Source organism: Leopardus geoffroyi, chromosome A3 (assembly GCF_018350155.1).
Source record: "Leopardus geoffroyi isolate Oge1 chromosome A3, O.geoffroyi_Oge1_pat1.0, whole genome shotgun sequence".
Lineage (NCBI taxonomy): Eukaryota > Metazoa > Chordata > Mammalia > Carnivora > Felidae > Leopardus > Leopardus geoffroyi.
The window spans coordinates 101,403,132-101,427,465 of NC_059336.1; the positions used below are offsets into that span (position 1 = coordinate 101,403,132).

Genomic DNA, 24,334 nt, shown 5'->3' on the forward strand with positions numbered 1-24,334 from the left:
AGGCCCTTTAGCCCCGCCCCCTTTAGCCCGGCCCCTTTCGCTGGGGTTTTTTTCGGGGGCGGGGTGGGGGGGGGTCTCGGCTCTAACTGTGGCTGTGTCCCCTCCGTCTCGTGTACTTTCCCCGGGGACTTTCCCCTCGTTGTCGGAGGGAAGGGAGAGCGCGTGGGGCCGCTCGCCTGGGGTGAGTGAATCTAAAACCGACTAAGAAAGAAAAAGTCTGGGAACCTCCGGATTCTTCCTCCAAAGTATCTGAGAAATACGTCATCTCCTTTATCTGTTTGTCTTTCCTTTGTTAGGGCCTTTATTGCACAGAGTTAGAGTAAGCAGAAGCCTTGGTCCTGATACGTTGTCGTCACTGGTCCGTAAATGACTTTTGTCGCCCTCCGTCAATATATGCCTATATGCGCGCACTCACACGCACAGCCAAACTCACCTCATCTCATTCCCCATCTCCCAGAGAAATCATTACCCTCCTTTGTAGTTTCTTTTCATGTCTATATCTTTATTCCATACGTATGCGGCCAAAAACAGTTTGGATGATTCTTGAATTTCATAAGATTTGTATCTTTCTCTATGCAGTATTCTGGAACTTGTTTTCACTCAACATTTTGAGGTTCATCCAAGCTGTTGCCTTTAGGTGTTTGTTTCACCGCTGCACAGTATTCCACCCATTTTCCTGTTGAGGGGCTTGACTCCTGGTGAGTGTGCCAAAGTTTCTCTTGAATGGATTCTCCCTCCCTGTCACACTGCCATTGCCTAATTTCAGGTGCCCATCATCTCCTGTTAGAACCATGGCAAGAGATGCCTAACTTATCCTTCCGACTTGACCAGCCCAGTGTCCTCTCCATACTACTGCCAAAGCCTTCTATGTAGAAGTCATTTTGGCTCTCCATTGTCTGTTGGAGAAAGTCAAACAGGAGTACTACTGGGCTTCTGTGCACCCTGATCTCTGTCTTTCTACTGCTCACCTCCCCACCCTGCTTTTTCACTTTATGATTTAGCAACGTTAAACCTTTACTGATTCCTATAAATACCAAATTACTGCGTAACTCAGTTTATTGTATATGCTGCTCCCTCTTCTGGAATGCCTTCTCCCTACTTCCTAATGAACTCCTCCTCCCTTCGGAAGTAAATTCTGTCCTGAATGCAGCATTTCTCATTCCTATTCATTTCTTAATACTTTTGCTACATATGTATGTGTCCCCAAGGAACATGAAATATTGCTTTGCATGATTTAGAACTTTACATAAATGTTATTATACATACTGTTTATTCCCTTGCAACTTTTTTCACTTATTATATTTTGATATTGAGGTATGCTGAGATGTGAGGTTCTAATTCATTTACCTTCACAGCTTTAGAGCATTCTGTTGCATGAAAACACCATGAACTAGCCATTTGACAGACATTGAGCCTGTTGTTCATTTTTGCTTTTATAGATAGTGCTGTTCTAATGTACTTGTGCAGTCTCCCTGTGCATACATGTGAGAGTTTCTCTGGGGTTTATACTTATGAGATGCTGCTGCTTTTTAAATAGAGGCTTTGATAATACCCACTTTGAAGGGTATTATGAAAAACATACAAGGTAATGTTAATAAAACACAATTTCAGACATTCATACATTTATGTTAGAAAACTTGCAAACGTATATGAAACAGTGGGTCACAAGGGCATAGTTTGGTGTTAGAATGGTGAACAGAAGTATAATATGCGTGCTTCTGTAGCTCCAAGGTACCCAACCTATTGTAGGTGTCTGTACGTCTGCCATTTCTTTACCTCCACACCTCTGCTTGTGCTGATGTGTCCTTGGGGCTGAAATGGTCTCCTCCAGTTCTGGTTGTCTCACTCCCTTCTTATCTTTGTTGGCTACTTCTCTGAAGCCTTTCCTGACTCCTCAGGCTTCCCTGGATATCCTTTCCCCTCCCTTCCTGTATCTCTCTCACCATCTTTACATGCTCTTCCATAATCCTTTCTAAATGGTCAGTATCTTAAAGACAGGGGCTGCACGTTACTCGTCTTTGTATCCGGGCACTGAGCACAGTGATGATAAATGTGCTGATAACTACACAGGAGTGGACTTAGGAATTCTTGGGAAGAAAGCAATTTGCAGCCAAGGATTTCTTGGAGCCAAAAGAAGAGAGATGGAAGCAAGCATGCTCTTTTGTTAGGAACACAGAGACCGGAGAATTTGAAGGGGTTTTTTGGAGGCTTTTTTTTTTTTAATTTTAGAGAGAGAGGGAGGGAGACAGTGGGGGAGAGGGGCAAAGGGAGAGGGGTAGAGGGAGAGAGAGAATCTTAAGCAGGCTGCACACTCAGCATGGAGCCCAATGTGAGGCTCGATCCCATGACCCTGGAATCATGACCTGAGTCAAAATCAAGAGTCAGATGCTCCACCAACCAAGCCACCCAAGTGCCGCGAGGGTTTGAAGTTTTGCCAATGATGTAGTTATATAGGATATAATGGACTGTTAAGGAGGAGACCTGCCCCTGTCATTCTGGAATGTGAGAGCTAGATGTACGCCAGAACTTTTTCTTTGCATCTGTCACTCCTAGGGATTATAAAATGAATGAATGAATCAGCCAGTGAATTCACTTGAAGGCAGTGAGCAGCCCCTTGCTTATTTAACATTGCCAGGCTTTAAACTGTTATTAGTTTAAAGCAGGCGTTGGCAAACATTGTCTGTAAAAGGCCAGATCGTAAGTATTTTCAGCTTTGTGGGCCATATGGTCTTTGTTGCAAGTATTCAACTCTGCTGTTACAGTGTGAAAGCAACCATAGAAAATATGTAAACAGAATAGTATAGCTGTGTTTTTTTTTTTTTTAAAGTAGGCTCTGTGCTCAATGTGGAGCTCAAACTCACTACCCCGAGATCAAGAGTCCCATGGCCCACCAATTGAGCCAGCCAGGCGCCCCTAGAATAGCTGTTCTTTAATAAATTTTATTTATGGTCACTGAAACTTAACTTTCATATAATTTTCATGTATCACAACATATTCTTTTGACTTTCCCCCCCAACTATTAAGGAAGGTACAAACCATACTTAGTTCACGGTTTCAAAAAAAACTTGTTGACCCCAGGTGGAAATGAACCTTACTTCCAGGTACAAAGGGGGTGAAATCCAGTGATAAAGCACTGTTCTTTTACTAAACAAATCTTGCAGTTCTCTTGATTAACCACTAGATGGTGGTCCCTTGTAGGTGTGTGGCCCAGCCAGTGAGTCTTTCCAATAGAAGGGATGATTGAAGTTTTTCCAAGTATAGTAGATCAGCCACTGCTTTGTTAACACAGGCATACAAACTGTCCCAGGCTTTCAAAAACCATTCTTCTAGGTTTCATTTATGTCTCCACCTTCACACTTATTTGTACAAATTCCTTCCATGGCAGCATATCAAACTGAAGGGAACGCAATCGCTCTCAAGTCCTCTGAGATTATTTGCTCGAAGGCTCAGGAGGACAATAATTGAATACAGGCTATGGCTGAAGATTTGGGAGCTGCAACTTGGATCTGGGAACAGATGTTACCTGAGATACAGATTAATAAGTGGAGCTTATATTGAGACGATACTTGAAGCCCAAGTGTTGATACTTAAAACTCCAAAAGCAGCCCCCATTCTTGGCCTCTTCATGTCACCTTTTTCTATCCTTAAGGTGCCCAACTGGGGACCCAACATAGCCCTGGCTTAGCATCTTCTGCAACAATTTTCTCACACCTTTCTTAGGGTATGGGAGTATTTGGTAGCCATAGTGACGTTCTTGGCATGTATGTGTGGCCTGAGGTGCAAGGGAAGTTCAGCCGAAATAGAGGTGCATAGAACCATTGTGATTATTCCTGTCATCCTCTTGTCTGAAATCTCCCAGCTTAGATATCTCTTCCAGACTAGGAGTCCCCTGGCTTGAGCTGTCCCATTTGTCTCCCTTTCTCACCACCCTTCTTTATCCAGACACACGAAAGAAAGAGACTGGATGGCTATTAAAATTGTTAACAATGGGAAAAGTTTCCATCTTCCTGGAGCAGAAAAGGGCTTGACAGAAATATGACTTTGAAGGTCCTTGAAGCTCAAGTCTGTGACCCTAGCCACCACACCACACTGTCACATGGTTATGTCCACTCTGCCCCCTAGTTGGATCTTTCAGCAAACATGGAATAAATCCGTTTCTTCCACACCTCGATATACGATGTTGAAGAGAGCTCTTAGGTTCTTCCTGAGTCTTTTCAGCTGAGCATCTCCAGTAGAGCAGTAAGATATCCTTCCAAAACTCTAGATGGATTTTTCCTGGTCATGAAGACCAGCAGTTCTCATGAAGGCCGTTCCACTACTTAGGGGCCATTTTAGAAATGTCACGGGGTAACTCTTGGTTGTGCAGTGGTGCTGGCATGTTGTGCGCAGGACCAGGGTCACAAAGAAGGTTTTGGATCCCAGTGGAAAACAAAACGGGACGGGGGCAGATGGGAAAAAACTATTATAGAGGATTTATGTTGATAAGCAGTATAGCAGGGACATGTACCAGGACATGTCCTTGTCACCAGCCTAATAACTGGAGCCAACATCCCCTGTCTCATTGATCCTGGCCACAGATGCAGGATATCTTGGGAAGAAAGGAACAGTCATACATTGAAGATTCTTTGCCTGTCCTACACAGCCTCAAACATACAGATGTACATTTTAGGTATATGGAACTTTGTTTATAATTATCAGAGTCTAGAATTCTGTTTTATATATAATCACAGCATCATTTTTAATATATCCTAAATTTTCCAAGGCAACCTCTTGTTAACTGAAGGATTATGCTTTCTTTCATTCAGAACTTGACTAAGTAAGAGTCATTCACCATTTCAGAAAATCATGTCACAGACAACCGTGCCCTGTGTGATATTTGTGTCTCCAGAATCAATCTACATTTTCGGCTCTCGCTCTCACAGCGATTCTACTGGAAGGTACAAACATATGACCGCTGTATCATGTTTTCTAGTGTAGTTGTGCCCAAGCATATGCATAGTGAGTTCATTGACATATTTAATTTAGCATGATTATATATTATTTTATTATAGGCTAACTTTCACTCTATCTCTCCCTTATTAGGTTAGGTAAATGTTTTAGTCCATACGGGCTACAATAACAAAATACCACAGACTGGGTAGCTTATAAACAATAGAAATTTATGCCTTACAGTTTTGGAAGCTGGAAGTTAGAGATCAGGGCATCAGCATGGTTGGGTGAGGATTCTCTTCTAGATCGTTCACAGTCTTCATGTAACAGAAAGACCTAGGAACCTCTCTGGAGCCTCTTCTTCACGAAGGCTCCACATTCATAATTTTTAAGCACCTCCTAAAGGCCATACCTACTAATACCATTCATTACCTTAGAGGGTGAGGACTTCCATATTTTGAAATTTGGGCTGGGGGCTGAGGAGAGTGAGATACACAAACATTCAGTCTACAAGATATAGTAATTTATATTTTTTAGGTATAAGAGCTGGTAAATTATGTATGCCATTTCATTTCAGAGTAGCAAAAGGGATGTTATAAAATATTTACTAGAATGAAAAACTATAATATTTTATATATTTGTTTCCTGGTTTTGCCATAACAAATTACTTAGTGATTTAACATAAATTTACTATCTTACCGTTTGGTGGTCAAAAGCCAGAAATTGGGTTCACTGGGCTTAAATCAAGATGTCACCATGGCTGTTTTCCCTCTGGGGGTCCAAGGGGGTGAAGCTGCTCCCCTGCCTTTTCCAGTTTCTAGAGAGACCACCTGCATTTCTTGTCTCATGACCCATCCCTCCATCTTCAAAGCCAGCAATATGGTATCTTCAAATGTCTCTCTGACTCTGACCCTCTGCCATCGTCTTATAAGGATTCTTGTGATTCCATTGGGCCCTACTGGACAATCCAGGATAATCTCCCTCTCTCAAGATCCTTAACTTAATCACACTTGCAAAGTTTCTTTTGTCGTGTAAGGTAACATATTCCCAGGTCTGGGGAGCAGGGCCTGGACATCTTTGTGGGGGGTGGGCCTTTATTCTATTGACCACACTTTATTTTTTTTAATTTTTAAGGTTTTTTTAAAATGCTTATTTATTTATTTTGAGAGAGAGAGAGAGAGAGAGAGAGAGAGAGAGAGAGAGAGAGAATCCCAAGCAGGCTCCATGCTCAGCATGGAGCCCCACGCAGGGCTTGAACTCATGACCTGAGTTGAAGTCAAGAGTCAGATGCTTAACTGACTGAGCCACCCAGGTGCCCCCTATTGACCACACTTTAATATAATACTTGTTCTGATAAGGTCAAGACCCACAGATATAACTAAAGCATTGGGCTTGATGTTCCCTCTCTTTCTGTCTTGGAGCAACAAGATTTCTTTCTTGACCTTGGCTTGGGCTGAACCTGTTCCAGGGGTATAGTGTTTAGAGAACAGTCTACTCCCTTCCTGAGGGGACCTCCGAGTTGCCAGGCAATAGGGGTCCAGATATTCATTTGAAGTCAACCTGGATTGAAGAGCTCTTTTTCAATTTTTTTTTTTTTTTTTTTTTTTTTACCACTGGGAGCATGTGATGTTTACTCTTTGGGGCATCCAGCCTTGTTTTATTTATTTATTATTTTAAAAAATTATTTTTATTTTATTTCTTTTTATTGACGTATCATTGACATACAATGTTAGTATTAGCTTCAGGCGTACAATATAGTGATTTGACAACTCTGTACGTTAATGCTGTGCTCACAAGTGTCTGTCACCGTGACAGACTTGTACCGTCTGTCACCATACAAGGCTATTATAGACCATTACTATATTCCCTATGCTGTACCTTTCATCCCTGTGACTCATTCATTCCATACTGGAAGACTGTATCTCCCTCTCCCCTTTTGCCCATGCCCCCACCCCTCTTTCCTCTGGCAGCCACTAGTTTGTATTTGTGAGTTTGTTTCCGCTTTGTTGGTTTTGTTTTTTAGATTCCACATATAAGTGAAATCACGTGGTATTTGTCTTTTCAACCTTGGGAAGAGCTGTCTGGTAATCAAGAAGAGTGGCATTTAGAGGCACCTGGCTGGCTCAGTCTGTAGAGTTTGTGACTCTTGATCTAGGGGTTGTGAGTTCGAGCCCTACGTTGGGTGTAGAGTTTACTAAAAAAAAAAAAAAAAAAAAGGAGTGGCATTTAGGTCAATGGACACTTTAGAATTTTCCCTCCAATGTCCTTATTCCTGGGAAAGAAGAAAGACAGAGCATGTTGGTGTTCTCCTGGCAACAGACACGGTTTAAGGGAGATTTGATAAAAAGACAGAAATGAGGGTTTTCATTTTCAAGGCCTATTTCCTCTCCTAGCCTGCGTCCAGCACCCCTGTATCATCAGGGGGCTCCCAGACCTCTGAGCCCTGCGTGGGGGTGCTGTGGGAGTCCCAGGTAATACTGGAGAAGAGGGATGTCACTTGGAGCCTAAATAGTACTGTTCTGTATGTGCGAAGGGGGTCAGTTGGGCATCTGCTGTATTCTGCAAGCAATCCACCTATGGGGGAGGGGAGAGGGGGACAAGGGGCCCATCTCACTTGAGAAAGTATGAGCCTGACAGCTGAAGGTTCCCAGAGCAGCAAGCATCACCTCTTCTCTTGGACCATTTCAGCTGTCTGCTTGGGATTGACAGAGGCATCTGGCTGCTAAAAATACCCCACTGACCAAGCGTTCCCTATTCCAACTGAAGCTGAGCACAACCGCCATCCAGGACTGAGCTGCTTCTTGCAAAGGAATTTTGCAAAAATTTTCAGGTCCAATTCGAGAGGTGCACCAGCCCGTGGTCATTTCTGCTTTGCCAGCTTTGCTGGTGATGAACGTGACCCTTCTCGGATCACCGTTCTCTTGCCTGCCCCATTCCCACCTCCAGGAAGCGTGGCAGAGGGGGAGGTGAGGGCCCCATAGCTGAGAGGGGGTAGGGAAGGGGAGGTGCTTGTCCATTTATAGGCTTGCTCTTTGGGATGCTGAAGGTGCTGAAATAGCAATGACAGGGGACTTGGCTCCGTGTTAAATATCTGCCGAGCTGCCTGAAAGACTCTGAAATGACAATAGGAAGAATGGAGAACGTGGAGGTCTTCACTTCTGAGGGCAAAGGCAGGGGTCTGAAGGCCACTAAGGAGTTCTGGGCTGCGGATGTCATCTTCGCCGAGCGGGCTTATTCCGCAGTGGTTTTTGACAGGTATGAAATGTGGGGTGTTGCCTTCTTTTCTCTGTTGGTTTGGCCGGTGCCAAACTCTAAAACACTTTGCTCTCAAAATCTTCAGGGAAAGGGATAGAAGCCATATGATCATTTTTAACAAAATGGCACTTCTGACAGCTGTTTTCTGGAATAACTTTTTCTGCAAAGCGTCATCACTAATGTGATTTGCTCTGGTCCGTAGGAGGGTTGTAAAGGTGAGCCAGGGCTCTGGGGTACTTTCTCACAATACCATTGAACTTGGCTGAGTGGGTGTGCTGGAGCCCACTGGAGAGGTGGGTGTGGTACTATAGGAAATATCTTTCTTTTCTTTCTTTCTTTCTTTCTTTCTTTCTTTCTTTCTTTCTTTCTTTCTTTCTTTTGTCCGTTCTTTTTTTTTTTTTTTAAGTTTATTTATTTACTTAGAAGGCGAGAGGCAGAGAGAGAGGGAGAGAAAGGATCCCAAGCAGTCTCTATACTACCAACACAGAGCCTGACGCAGGGCTCGAACACATGACCTGTGAGATAGACCAGAGCTGAAACCAAGAGTCAGATGCTCTACCGACTGAGCCACCCAGGCGCCCCATAGGAAACATTTTCTTACAAAAGTCTCCATGTTTTTAGCTTCTCAAGTATAATAAATATATTACAGCATAAAGTAATTGCTGAGACTTTTAAAAAGTAATTGTAAACATTACAATCCATTTACATTTGGAACATTAGAATATCACCATGAAGCCGAAATCCCTTTTTACCGTTCCTACTCCCAATCCCAATCTCCTGTCTTTCCTCAGAGGTAATACTTGTTATGATTTTAATGTGCTTCCTTCTAGAATGTTCTTGTACCAGTACATACGTATATCTTCATTTATCGAGAACGTAGCACCGTAGTTTGTCTTTTTCTTTTTTTTAATAGAAGCGGTATCATACTTCAGATGTCATTCTAGAATTGCTGTCTTCACTGAACATGTTTTTGATATCTACCCTCATGGGAACTATAAGTCTATAGATAATTCTTTTAAATCCTCAAAGATCTGTTTCTTTTACCCCCATGTAGATCTATCCGTGTTGATCCATATGCTATGTGGATCGCCAATTACAACCGCTGTGGATATTCTACCCAATAAATATATGAAAACTTATTTATCCACTTCCCTAATGAGAGACCTTCAGTGGTTTCTAGCTTTTCACAAAAACAAACATTTCTGCAAATAAAATCCTAGACCATGTCCACTTGCACACATGTGTGATTATTCTCAAGGATATATGGCTAGAAGGGGAATTGTTCCAGAGTGTGCTGTTTCTATTTTAATAGGCCCTCCAAAGTGGCTCTGTTAAATTTACATTCCCATTTCCCCACAACCATGTCTATACTTGACCAAACTTTTAAATTAGTATTAAATCTTTATTTCAAAACAAAACAAAACAAAACAAAACCTGCCTAGTGATTAAACTATGACAATGTTCCCTCCACCTAAAGCTGGGTGACCTGCCTGACATTGATGTGATCTGAATCAAGATGGCCTCTGATATCTAGGCTTTGTGGTTGGCTCGCTGTATAGACCATCCTGGGAACGGGCACTGCTTTTCAGAGATAATTCGATTAGCGTTCAGATCTTCGTTTCTTCTTGCCTACCAGGACCCGCAGGGAGACGGCAGTGAATGGAGTATGTGGCTGACTGCCACCTGCAGAATGTGAGGGGCCTGAGGAGACAGTTATACCTCTTCAACAGGAGTCTGTCTGGCTTTATTAATTTACTTGTATGTGTGTCGTGCATGGAGGTGAGTGTGGTAAAGGAGTCAGTCGGGTTCAGAATAAAGACAAAAAAGTTAGAAAACAGAAACTCGGAACACTCATCTTGATGCCGCCACTGAGTCGCCACACTGCCTTGTATAGAATACCTCCATTGGTGCCTCTAGTTCCCTAAAAGCTAATATAGCCAATTAGTGTCCCTTTTAAGAGTGGAGTTGAGTGGGTTTTCCTTCCATTATAAAAAGAAAACTAAGGAAGAAAAAAATCTTTAGTATCTTCACACAAAGAGACTAACTCTAAACACTCTTGTCTGTTTCCTTACCATTTATTTTAAAAGGTAGGTTTCATTTGTACTGCACAGCTGGGATCTTATTACAGAAACTATGATGTTTTACGTTTCATAGTTTAAGTACTTCTGGGTGACTGTACTCTCTTCATAAACATAGTATTTAATGGCTGCGTATTCTCCTACCACTTTTTTCTGACTGATGTTTACATGGCTTTCTTGGTATAAATAAGTCATCATTCATTAGAAGTAATAATTACAAAACAACTTTAGTGAACATTGCAGATAGAATGCTAGCAAAATGTTATTATTACAGTAATAAAAATTGGGATGATTGGGGTAAATGATCTTTAAGATGATTGAAAAAAAATCTAAAAGAGATACTTTTAAAAAGTGATTTTTCCCAAGTATGTCACTGCAAACATGAAGGGGCTGCGCTTTGGGTATACCAAAGATAGCTTGGAAAGGCATGGGAGGAAAGCTTTGCCCATCCTGCCCTCCCATTGTGGCCTCCTGGGGAGACTCAGCCACTGTAGATGAGAAACCTGAGGGGGGAGGTAGGACTGAGAGTTACCCACAAAAGAGGCACATTTTAATCATTCTATAGAAGAGATACATCCTAATCCATGTTATTGCAAGCCAGGCTTCCTGCCCTACCCTCCAAACACAAATATGAGGAAAGATTTTATTTTTAGTTGAGCGCAACATTTAAATGAAAATTCTTTCAAACAACATATGACTTGTATGTACCTATATATGTTATGAAGCATAACAAGAAATGAACACCCATAAAACCATCATCCTGTTTAGCTAGAGTATGTGATTCTATTGTATCTTCTCTGTCTTCCCCTATCCTGTCCCCAACTTGTCCCAAAGGTAACTAGTAGCCTGAATTTTATGTTATTTATTCCGTTGCCTTTTGAGGAATAGTCTTACCACATGTGTACATATTCTTAAACAATATATAATTTACTTTTTTAAAGTTTATTTATTTTGAGAGAGTGCAAGTACATGAGCAGGGGAGGGACAGAGAGAGGGGGAGAGAGAGAATCCCAAGCAGGCTCCATGCTGTTAGTGCAGAGTCCGACATGGGGCTCAAACCCACAGACTGTGAGATCATGACCTGAGCCAAAAATCAAGACTCAGATGCTTAACTGACCGAGCCAAATATTTTAGCATTTAAAAATGCTAAGGAATGTTTAATGACTGCATAGTATTCCTTTTGACTGTTATATATCAGATTAGCAAGTGCCATCAAACTTGGATGTCAAAGTTGTTTCAGTTTTCCTAATAGATCTCTCTGTACATCTCTGATTGATTATTTATTAAAGATAAACTCCTAGAAGTGTATATTTTGGATTGAAAAGACAGTTTTGAGTCTTTTACTATAGATTTCCAAATCACCCCCCCCCCCCAAGAGGATTATACTAGTTTTTTCCACGAGGGCTATAGCATTTGCCTCCTTATCCAAGCACTGGCTAACACAGAAAACTAACTTTTACTTTTGTATTTTCCGACTTCACCTATAAAAACTTAGTACTATTTTGTTTTGAATTTTTTGATTAAGGAAGTGAGATTTTTAAAAAAAAAAATCTGTTTATTGATCATCACATCCTTCTTTTGTGATTTGTCTATTTTCTATTGATGCCCTCATTTTAAAACTTTATTTGTTTATTTGTTTTATTTGTTTTATTACTCCTCATTTGTTTTATTACTCCTTAATGTTCCAAACTTCTAAATTGTTTGAATTCTTATGAATCATTTTGGTTTATTAGCCCTTTTGATTTTAACTTTTTTCTAGTCCTCAGTTACTTTTGACTTTCTTTATTTTTCATGTCTTTTATTTTAAAACCTATTCATTTTTCTATCATATGTATATATATATTATATATATAATATATATATTAAAATTATGCCTAAGCTTTAAGTTTCTTTTTTTTTTAGTTTATTTTTATGCAGTTACTTATTGTCATTGAATTTATTCATTTTCATTGAATTTTATTCACATTCATTTCATTGAATTTATTCACTTTTAGCTTATTTAGTTCATTTTCTGTCAAGGGGAATGAGAAGATAAATGGTTTTAGCCGTAAGACTGACTCAGGCCTTCAGCAAGATTCAATCCTTATCTTTTTGCTGTTTGGTCTTGAAAGAACCCTTCCAGTTCTCTGAAGTAGAACCTTCATCTTTTCCAAACTATAAAATCAGTTGGTTAGCCCAGTGGACCTACAGACTGAGGTCCATGGGGCGCCATTTATCACACTGAGTACAATTCCATTGCCACCATCACCATCACCGTCTTCAAACAAAACCCACAAACAAATAGATTCATGGCCAATGTGGAATAGAATCAGATTTGACCAGGATAGGAATTTGAAGCATATTTTACAATAACATTGGAGAACTTCTTCTCCTAAAAGCCATCTACAAATAACAAACTGTCGTTTGCAAGACAGAGGGTTCTAAACTTTATTTTTGTACTTGACAGAAGGGTGAGAACCAAGCACTTTGAGCAGAAGTTATTTCTGGTCAAAATGGGATGTGTGGTGGGGAAAGTGCTAGTTAGAGCTCAAGACATTTAAGAATGAAGTAGGCCCTGGACACCTTTACCTTTAGAGGTTCCACCTCACAATATGTCAAAAGGTAGTTTTTGCTTACCACTTCTGAATGGGTTTTTATAACTTTGCTATTACAATTGTTATTAATTTCCATTTTGCATTTTTTTTTTTGTTTTAAGAAAATTTGGGGACTATTTGAAGGTGTGACGAATTCCAAACCTTTTCCTGGGTCACCTGTAAGCTTTTAGGCCCTTGACACCGAACCTCTGTTGCCTAACGGGAGACCAGGGCTACCAGTGCTGTCTGGAGATGGGAAGCTATTTCCAAGGTTTTGTAGTTTCTGGTGGCAACCTGGCAGAGATGATGTCCTTGGGGAGTTGGGCAGTAGAAGGGAATTGGGTCATTTGACCCTGAAGATCTCTTCTAGCGTGAGATTCTATGGGTTTCATGATTTCTTCAGTACATGTGAAGGACTCTGGTGCAGCAACAGAGGGGTGCTGGACTAATATAAAATGGAGCTTGTTCTGGGTATTTTTTATTTTAGCATTAAACACAAGACATGGCATGGGAATGGTGCTCATGAGCAGTTCCGGGAGCCAAAAATGCTATTTGATGGTTCCTTTTTAACAGTCCCAGACGTTATGAATTTAGAGTGCATCTAGGCTTTGGGTCCATGGATCCTTAGCTAAGGAGAGAACTATGTTTGAAAGATCAAAGTTTATGTGGATGGGCATCTGTGCTTTTTATTTCTGGGGAGAAAGTCTATAGCGTTCATCACTTTCAAAATCACTTTCAACCCAAAAGAAGGTTGAGACCCATTGGATATATTCAGTCCTCTCTTATAGATCAGGAAGCTGAGGCTTAGTGAGGAGACAGGCAGGCCATCCCAGGTCATACATGGATGGACAAGCATAGGGCAGGACTAAGATTCCTGAGATCTTGTCCATTTATCACTGCCCCCCATCCCAAGTGGGTCTGGCATCGCTGACTTAATTTCTTCTTTCCTTGTCAGTCCAGTTAATAATATTTGGTCTTAATAAAGGAAACGATACTCATCCATCAATTTCAGAACAATCAAAATCTGGTTCTGGGACCTGAGAATGGTTAGATTCAGAGACTCCTAGGTAAAAAACAGGAATATACATGTGATTACACAGGAGACTTCCTGCCTCCTTCCTATAAGGACCCTTGCAATTGCATTAGACCCACCGGGATGTTTCAGGATTATCTCCCCTTCTCAAGGTCTTTAACCTTAATTACATCTGTAAAGTCCCTTTTGCCATGTAGTGTAACATATTCACAGGTTCCAGGGATTAGGACCTTGACATTTTGGGGGGCGCTATTATTCAACCTACCACAACCAGTAAGATGAATTTCCTATTAATCCAATTCATCACAAAAAAAAAAATGTTAAGAAGGAGCAAGGATAGTGGATTTTTACCAAAATTTCTTTAAGTAAAAACTTGACTGGTTCCTAAGTGATTCTGTATAAGCAGTTGAAAGTGTCTAGGAGATTATGCACACATATGTAGGAATAAACAATGATAAGAACATAAGAAAAGTAGAGTACTTTAAGAGAAATTAATGCCAGCCAGGCTTTTTTGAAAATTGGACCAGTTATAAGCTTCAGGTCCACTGGAGACAGCTGGGCTTTTAGCCAGTGTAATTCTATATGGGCTGTGGGAACAGCAGGATTAGTGTGGCATACACAACCAACACACTGCGGCCTTTAATCTGATAACAGCTGGTGGGGGGGGGTGGGGGGAGCAAATGATGCTATAAATGGAAATCATTTAATAGAAGGATTAGGGAAATTCCTGAACAGTTAGTTCAGAAATGAATGAATCACTGTTTATTGTTCAATTTACAGTGTTAAACATTTACACTGGATGTTGCGGATAACCATAGCAGATTTAAAACTATGTCTTTATTTTATTTTAAGTAAGCTCTATACCCAACGTGGGGCTTGAACTCACAACCCTGAGCTCAAAAGTCACATGCTATACCCACTGAGCCAACCAGGTTCGCAATGTCTTTAGTTTGACAGTTTAAGTTGCAGGTGCAAGACGTGGTGACATGTCACATGCCCCGTTACAGGTTGTATTGCTACATTTTATGAAACGCATTTAATCCTTAAATGCAGAAGTTTGCAAATAATTGCTTTTTAAATATAAATGAGATCAAATGCCAGGTTGTCCCCACAGTGATTTCCTCTTCAGTCATGTGCATCTGAAGATGTGTTTTAAGCATGGGAAGTGAGGTGTGGTCACAGCTACAGTGTTGGAAATGCAGACAGGTCTGAGTTGGGAGTGTGAGTTGTGGCAGAGGAAAGCTCGAGAATTGCTACTTGAATATAGAAGAGATGTGAAAAAAATAGGCAATACCTAGATCTGACCTAAGGAAGCAGTATCACCTAACTTCTTAAGCTAAGGTCTGTATAGTGCAAACATGAATCCAGCGATGCCCCTCAGGGGTTGACGTGGGCCGTTTCAAAACAACGTTAAGTAGATGCCATGGGGAAAAGAAAATGAGCCTTCCAACTCTGGGTGGGTGTCTCTTCTCTGCAGGAGCCTTCAGTGGTTCCCCCCTTTGCCTGCAGAATAAGGACATACTACTGAGAGTAGCATTCCAGGTCCCCTCGCCTCCGGTCATTGTTCCAGCATCATTTCCCAGTGTGGTGCATCCTATGATCTTGTCAGATAGCTACTCCCGTCTCTCCTGTATGTACCTGTGCCCCTATACGGACGCCTTTGACTCAAGCCAGTGCCTCTCCACAGAAGAACTGACGGTCTCTGAGTACAAACTCGGCCCATCTTTAGAGGGTCAGAACAGTGCCTCCTCCCTTCACAGATGATTGCCTTCCCAGATTCCTCGCCTCCCCCACCTCAGTGGGAGTTAGGCTTCCCTTGAACCCTGCAGGAGTTACCTGCACTCCTAGATGGCATGCCTCACCTTGCTTATATGTGTTTATGCCCCAGCTCAGCCTAGGGACCGCTCAAAGGCAAGGTTTGTGTCTTGTTTATTTTTAAGGCCCTGTATTACCAAGTTCAACGCACAGCACATAATGGATGCCCAATAAATACTTGTGAAAGGAAAGTAGAGTGGAAGGGACAAGGAAGGAAGGAGAGAGGAATTTAAAATATTGTAAAATCCTCTGGGTACTTGAGGAATGTGGGATGTTCTTTAGGACGTGCCCCCTTCCCCCTTGGTTTTTGAGGGAACAGCTCCTGGCAGGCTGAGAGTCTTTAAGCAGTACAGAAAGCGAGAGCTGTTGGTTCAGTCCTTTCTGGCTGTGTTTTTAGGCGGCTTGTCCACCTTGCAGGCGCCTTCTCTTGGCATTTATCTGTCCAGCAACTGGTTATTTCCATATAAGGAGTTGAGCAGCAGCTGCCCTTCTAGCCCTCTTGATTCTGACAGGTGACATGACCCAGGGCAGGGCTGCAGAGCAAGGAGTGAGTGGGGACCCGCTGGCCAGGGCAAAGAACACTCAGGGCTGCAGACAGAGCCCAAAAGTGGGCTTTGGGGACTTCCTCTGTCCTCTGTGCTGGGCGCAGTGGCAGACATGAGGAACCCCTATAAGGATCCTCATATCCCCAGGAGGGTAGTAATCACTACTCCTAAGGGTTGTTGTGAAGGTGTAACAAAGGAGAATTGCTTATAACATCTCTTTGAAAATTGCAGGGGGTTGTGTAGGTGGGAGTTAACATCCTCTGTGGGCACTGGGGAAAGAGACTAGGAGGAAAAATGGGACTTCCTGAAGGCTGCCTGGCTAAGCCTGGCTATAAGAAGCATCTTTCTCCTGCAACCCAAAAAGTGGTTTTAGGACTTCCTGTCTTCTGGATTCTCTCTCTCTCTCTCTCTCTCTCTCTCTCTCTCTCATTGGGGTTAGTAAGAATGAGGGGAGGTATTTCTTTTCTTTTTTTTTTTTTTTTAATTTTTTTTTCAACGTTTATTTATTTTTGGGACAGAGAGAGACACAGCATGAACGGGGGAGGGGCAGAGAGAGAGAGAGACACAGAATCGGAAGCAGGCTCCAGGCTCTGAGCCATCAGCCCAGAGCCCGACGCGGGGCTCAAACTCACGGACCGCGAGATCGTGACCTGGCTGAAGTCAGACGCTTAACTGACTGCGCCACCCAGGCGCCACCCAGGGGGGAGGTATTTCTGTCAGAGAATTACCTGCCCCTCCTACAGGGATTCTCTGCTAGCCTGGAGGTCTTTCTCTCTGGTAGCTGCCTGAGAATTAGTGGATGCTGGAGGACAGCAGGAGCTCTGAGATCACCTGGCCCAACCTCCCCATGTGACAGATGGGTCGATGGACCCGGTTGTCTCTACTGAGCACTGTCTTGTGCCAGGCTCAGAGCTGGCTAACTTTACATTTAATCTGATAGTGGTGGGATTTGGGAACTTCTTTGTAATCTTCTTCTTGCTTGAATTTTTAAAAATAGTAAGCATGTTTCATTAAAAAGTAATATTTGTCTAAAAGATATCAAGATCTAGGTGTTGTTATGGGTCACCTGGGTGGCTCTGTCAGTTAAGCGTCTGACTTTGGCTCAGGTCATGATCTCACGGTTCATGGTTTGGAGCCCCAAGTAGGGCTCTGTGCTGACAGCTCAGAGTCTGGAACCTGCTTTGGATTCTGTTCTCCCTCTTTCTCTGCCCCTCCCCCATGCATGCTCTCAAAAATGAATAAACGTTAAAAATTTTTTAAAAAGGCATCAAGATCTAGGTATTATTATTCCCATTTTCACATATGGAAATGAAGGTCCAGAGCGGTTAGGGTACTGGCTTGAGGTAGATACCGGAATCCGGAGTTGAACCCAGCTCTGACCGGTTCCAGGTCTGACCTTCCGTAATACCCATCCCACCACTATTAAAGGAGATGGAGACCAGAGAGATGGGCTTTTCTTTTTTTTAAGTAAGCTTCCCCTTTCTGCCTGCCTGACACTTCCTTGCACACCCCACCAGAAGGAGCAGGTTTTCTCTCATCTCTACATTCTTGCTACCCAAAGTCACAGCTCAGCATCACCTAGGAGCTTGTTAGAAATGCAGAATCCTGGGCCCCACTCCAGACCTACTGAATTGGAACTTGAATTTTGACAAGATCTCTAGTGATGTGTGTGCACACAGAAGTTCGAGAAACCCAGCTCTGCTTCAGACCTACCCCCCTTGTCCTTCCTGGTTCCAGCCTCATGGCTAAGCTTTACTGGCAGGTGAGGTAATGGAGAGAAAGGTCAGCCTCATCCTAAGGAGATCTAAGTTAGGAGATAACTCCCGATGCTTTTTCACTAGCCTTTAAAACTTGACTCCAGGCCCTAGCAAAATTGTAGGATGGGTTATAAAACAGGTGTGTAAGCCTTTGGAAATAGTTTGCATAGTTGGGTGGCTAACATTTGGAACCCACTTTGTGTTCACTATAAGAAAAAGAATCATTCCAAATTGACCACATTGTCTTTCTATGAAAAGTAATTAAAAGTTTATTATAGAAAAGTGTAAAGACTCTGATGAGACAAGATGATGTGAAATGCTGAACTGATGAATTGAATTGATGGTAGCTGAATTGATTCGAGGACTGATAATTGATTGTATAGTGACTGGAGAGGTCTCCCTATCATCCAGTCTGGGGTGAAGTCTTTACACTGTTAGACTGTATTTGTGAGAAATGCAGAATCCTGGGCCCCACTCCAGACCTACTGAATTGGAACCTGAATTTTAACAAGATCTCCGGTGATGTGTGTACACATGGAAGTTTGAGAAACCCAGCTCTGCTTCAAACCTACCCTCATCGTCCTTCTAGTCTCCAGCCTTCTCCTTGTCAAAATGGTTGTTAGTGACTTGGGAGATGTGAGGGGCTTTCCACTAGAATTTCTTATGGACATATTATAGCTATAGTTCATGGCAGATTGATTATTCTATAATCAGGCTCCATTAAGAAGTGTGTTAGGTCAGTTTATGGGGGCCTGGATGCAGGCTCCAGGACAGATGTATTGTCCCTCTATGAGCCAGACTAAGAAAATTTGAGCCTCACAGGCAGTGTGGACGAAGGGAAGGGCAATGCCAGAGGTCCAACCATGGGGCAGACAGTAAGGGGGCATTGTCTGCACAGAATTTAAAAACAATAACAGAACTGACTTTTAAAAACCTGACTAAAAGATTCTGTGTTTTTTTTTTTAATTTTTTTTAACGTTTATTTATTTTTGAGACAGAGAGAGACAGAGCATGGAGGGGGGAGGGGCAGAGAGAGAAGGAGACACAGAATCGGAAGCAGGCTCCAGGCTCTGAGCCATCAGCCCAGAGCCTGACGCGGGGCTCGAACTCACGGACCGCAAGATCGTGACCTGAGCTGAAGTCGGACGCTTAACCGACTACGCCACCCAGGCGCCCCAAAAAGATTCTGTTTTTATTATCACCATGCACCAGTAATTCTAAACAATGTCAGGGATAAAATACTCTTCCTTGGAAAAAAAGAAAAACTGTGTTTATCTAAGTTCTAAACAATTGCCATTGCATAAACTTCAAACTGGCACATTTTAAAATCACATAACCCTTAATAAACATTGTATTCTGCCTGGGAGCTAATCCGGGAGACTCTCAGTTGGCCCCTAACACATGTTCCCAAACACTACATGTTTGTTGCAAGAACAATTTCTTAAGGTTCACAATTGCTTGAGCTTATGAAGGCCACAGCTCATGTCTCCAACCCCTATGCTATTACCTCTTCCTGAAGTTTAAGTGTATTAGAAATAAGCGGACCCCAGGGGTGCCTAGATGGCTCAGTTGGTTAAGCGTCTGACTTCAGCTCAGGTTATAGTCTCATGGCTCATAGGTTCAAGCCCTATGTCAGGCTCTGCGCTGACAGCTCAGAGCCGGGAGCCTGCTTCGGATTCTGTGTGTCTGCCCCCCGCCCCCACTTATGCTCTGTCTCTCTCTCTCTCTCTCTCTCTCTCAAAAATAAATATTAATTTTTTTTAATTTTAAAAAAGAAAGAAATAAGTGGAGCTCATAAAGATAAAGCAGAAGAACTTTTGTCATTCTAGGTGACCACCTGGAGTTTATGGTCCTTTTTAAAATGTGAAACAGTGAAATGGTGTGAGAACTGCAATGCATAATATTTGGTAGGTGTAAATTCCAGTTTCAACATGAAATATGTATACGAATGTGAATATATGTGTACAAATAAAAATATGAGGATATAATGCTTGAATGTTCTAAAAATATCAGTTTGGGTATAAAATGTTAGGGCAATCCAGTGCGGGTTTGTTCCCTGATGGACATCCCTAGGGCAGATAGGCATGGAATTCCAAGTGACAAGTCACAAATGGCAGCCTGCATGATCACACTTGCTTCTAACTCTCCCCTCTCCAGACCATTTCCCTTTCTTTCCTGCCTTGGGTTTGTATTCCTGGTCTGAGTCCTGATACCCCAGAGGCGAGAATCTGCTCCTCCTTCCCCATCCCAAACTAAGAGATGCTCTCAGACTTAGAGATGACTCATGGCTTAGCATACTGTTATAAGTGATGAAAAACTGAAAGCTCAAAATGATTTTGACCGTTTGGAATACTATAAAGGTGAAGACGCCACTTCAGTTTAAAAAATTCAATGTCATGAGGAAATTTGGGGGAATGTGGATAGGTTCACTGTCTTGGTCATGTTGTTGGTTTCATAAGTATATGCACATGTCAGAGTCTACCAAATTAAAGATTTTGGATATGTATGTCAGTCATACTTCAAGCTATTTAAAAAAGGTAGCATCATATGGACAAATGGAGGGAAGCTCTGATTTGGCTGTGTGTCTTTGAGAACACCTGGGACGTACCAGTGATTAGATTTTTAATTTTATCTCAAATAACTGAGTTTTTTTGCAGGAAAGCATTTATAGCACCACACCTGGATACCATGCTCTGTTCTTGACCCTGTAATTATAAAACTCTGTGACCCAGTATCCACCCTTGAGTGGCCAGGAGACAGGATTTGGAGCCTCATTGGGATCCAAATTACTTGGGTTCTTCAGCAATTCAGTCTCTGCTGAAGAACTTCACATTTCTGCCAGAGAATGCCATCTTGACTTGAGGCAGATACGAGAAATTCATAGCTCCCCATTTCTAGGGGTTTGAAGATTCCACTAAATGGTCAGGGTCCTGCATGAGCCTATCTGCTCTGTTCTGCTGGAGCGCTCATGACAAATGACCTTCTCAAGCAGGGAATACCCTCTGTGGTATAGCTACGATGGGCTGCAGATTCTGTGCAAATATAGCATATTCTAAATATGGTAGTGTATTTCTACTCTTCCTCTCCCATTGGGAAAGCTTAAGGGATTGCATGGGACTGAGGAAGACATTATTAGGGGGATAACTTTGAACCTGCTCTAAACTTATAACCACTAACCTTCCATGCCCGTGAGTATTTCATGATTAGTAACAAGTTATTAGCAACATACCTCACAGCAGATGGGGACACAGCAGTGTGTTGAGTTGGCCACCCAGTGGCTGAAAACTGGACTCCAGGAAGCCCAGGACCTAGCTTACAGCAATAGCCTGAGCAGTGGCCTCAGTTTGGCTCTCTACCTCTCTCCATTTCTTGATGCCCTCCTGGGGCCACAGGGCCTGACCTTTGGTCTCCTTGAGCCCAGCGCCCTAGCATTGGTCGCTGAATCTTGCTTGATTACCCTGCTGCACTCACTTTCCTTTGGCTACAGGGACCCACTGTGGGCGCATCAGAGACTGGAATAGGACTGTTGAAGGAGCTGGGAGTGAGAGTGCGAATGAAAGGGAGTCACAGCAGCGGTCTTCAGATTCTTGCATCACTGACCTACCTAGGCCTGTTCCACTGGACAAGGATCCAGAGAGCCGAATTCGATAATAGGAGTATGTTTCTCAGGAAGGCAAATTCAGGCTGAACTCAAGGAAGAAATCTGCAACAATTAGGACTGGCCAACAATGGATTAACTGTTCTTGGAAACAGTGTACTCTATTTCACTATGGGAACTTAAAAAGTGCAAGGTCAAGGATGGACACAGGGATTTCTGTGTTTGTATGTTCTATTGAAGGTTCTTTCTTCAGGCCCTAGCCTTCTGTGATTCCAAAAGCTCCTGTTTTCCTATACTTTTAAGATGCCTCTTTAGACCGTAAACTCCAGTCTGAGTTCACATACCCATTTTTTCCCAGGGAGCTCAGCGTTTCTGCGCATACTGCTGAGCTTGTTTTCATCATTTTTCTGCTTCAGTGGCCAGGGTTTCTTTTCTCCACATTGCAGAGATATTGAGATATTGCGCATCATGCCAGATTTCACTCACTCTTGGTATTAGGTTTCCATCATACTAGCCTGTGCTGTTTTCTGCCTGAAAGACGGCTCTAACCTGGGAGACACGAAGCTCTCTCTTGGGAACACTGGGGGGGTGGGAAATACAGGGTAAGGAACCTCATCTGCCTATTCATCTCTCCCTCTCCCACTGAGTGGGCAGGCATGACCTTCCATGTCACTTCCACTCTCTCTCTCTGAGTCAGGAGAATACAGCGGGTAACCTCCGTGACATCAGTAACCTTGTAATTGTTACTCTTGCAAAACACACGGAACTGTGACATACATCAGAATGCTCAGACCCCATTTTGCATAAAATACATCATGTTTCACGTCCCATCATATTGTAGGTAGTTATGAGTTTTATTCTTCAAGGGAAAGGGGCATTGCCTTTCAAGAACAAGAGGGTCATGTCACACAGAGTGGTATGGTACCAGTGACCTGTGGCTTTTGGCGAGGGAACCATGAGGAATTTCCACCTAGTCCTTTGGCCTGGAAGACTTCCTGGGCTCCTCAAGTGTCTGTTCCAGTGTGTTCCAGGAACACCCCATGGGGCCGCTCTCATAGCTTTCTCATGCAGGTTATGTATTCCCAGTGCCTACCGCATATGGGTCTAAATCTACACTTGCAGAATTAAATTGAAAGGCTTATGTGCAGCATGCAGTAGTGTCCCCACGTTGGGGTCCAATGTCCAGTGCAGTCCCTGTTTGCTGTGCCACCCCCAATCACTTGTTTCTCCCTTCATTCCCAGCCTTGTTAACTTTGTGTGCCATACCTGCTTCAAGAGGCAGGAGAAGCTTCATCGCTGTGGACAGTGCAAGTTCGCCCACTATTGTGACCGCACCTGCCAGAAGGATGCTTGGCTGAACCACAAGAACGAGTGTTCGGCCATCAAGAGATATGGGAAGGTGCCCAATGAGAACATCAGGTCAGAGCTGGGCCCCGGGGCTAATGTTTGGGATTCCCAAGTGTCAAGTGGGGAAGGCATTAGTGACAAGCATTCCCAGGCCCAAGGAAGCCAGGCTGAGTGCAGATCAGGGTAGAGCCTCAGAGAGACTGGATAGGAGCATCTCTGTGCACTCCCTTTAGTTGTGGGAGCCCATCTAGAACTGGGTGTCTGTGGCCATGGTTTTAGTCCACAACCCCTCTAGACTTGACTACAGACCTGTTCTCAATGGCTCCCTAGTGTTTAACTTAAAAAAAAAATTTTTTTTTGATCTGCCAATGTTTAAAAAAATTGGAAAATTCCACATTAAAAAAATTAGGATTTCTGGTTTCTCTTGAAAGAAAAAAATCTGAAGATTTGGCAAAATGAGCTAGAGCTCAACAGCAGCTGAGCTATTTAATTCCAGCAGAATTAAACACACAAAAAAGCAGAGCTTTTTTTTTTAAAGGTTTTATTTAAATTCTAATTAGTTAACATACAGTGTAATATTATTTTCAGGTGTCCAGTATAGTGATTCAACATTCCCGGCACTCATCACAAGTGCGCCCCTTGATCCCATCACCTATTTCATGCACCCACCACTCTGGTAACCATCACTTTGTTCTCTGTGGTTATATAGCAGCATATCTGCAATAGTCAAATTACAGAAACAGCTCAAGTGTCCATCGACTGATGGATGGACAAGGAAGATGTGGTATATATACACAATGGAATATTACTCAGCCATCAAAAAGCGAAATCTTGCCATTTCCAATAAAACGGATGGAGCTAGAGAGGCTTATGCTAAGTGGAATAAGTCAGATTTCACTCATATGTGGAACTTAAGAAACAAAACAAATGAACAAAGGGAAAAAACAGACAGGTAAACCAAGACAAAATGCAGAGCTTTTCAAGTAACCATAGACCACTAGTCCCTTGGCTTGTGCACACAGCCCTCTGCACTCATTATACGCGAAAAACATTCACAACAGTTAGTGGCATCCCCAGGGCGGCTGCGGCCAGGAATCTCAGGGCCAACACCGCAAGATAGGGCTGCAGGTCAGTGCTTGGGAGGTGGTGTTGGAGAGCAGAGGAGATGGGGAAGGTGAAGTTGGGACCATTTTCAGTGGGTAGGGTGGGAAGTTCAAATACAGAATGGAATCATCATATCCTAGTAATTTTTAGGAAACTACAAAATGAAATGGCTCAGTCAGCTCCCCATCCCCTTAGTTCCATCTGTTGAAATCCTGCTTCTTTAAAAACATGTTCTTTTGCAATTTTATTTTATTTTCATGTTTTAAAAATTTCAGCTTTATTGAGGTATAATTGGCATAT

General features: G+C 42.6%; 1 protein-coding gene across 3 annotated transcripts in view; it reads left to right on the top strand.

Annotated features, from left to right (window-relative positions):
• Window positions 1–61: 61 nt before the first annotated feature.
• Window positions 62–24,334, top strand: part of SMYD1 (SET and MYND domain containing 1) — a 48,478-nt gene continuing 24,205 nt past the window's right edge. For 2 of the 3 annotated variants that reach the window (XM_045446782.1, XM_045446783.1), the window contains exons 1-2: window positions 7,974–8,184; window positions 22,826–23,002. In XM_045446782.1, the coding sequence (XP_045302738.1) occupies window positions 8,048–8,184; window positions 22,826–23,002 (314 nt within the window). In that variant the 5' untranslated portion in view covers window positions 7,974–8,047. Of the gene's footprint in view, window positions 182–4,805; window positions 4,938–7,973; window positions 8,185–22,825; window positions 23,003–24,334 lie in introns of those variants that run through there. The other variant, XM_045446784.1, reaches the window with a different exon arrangement.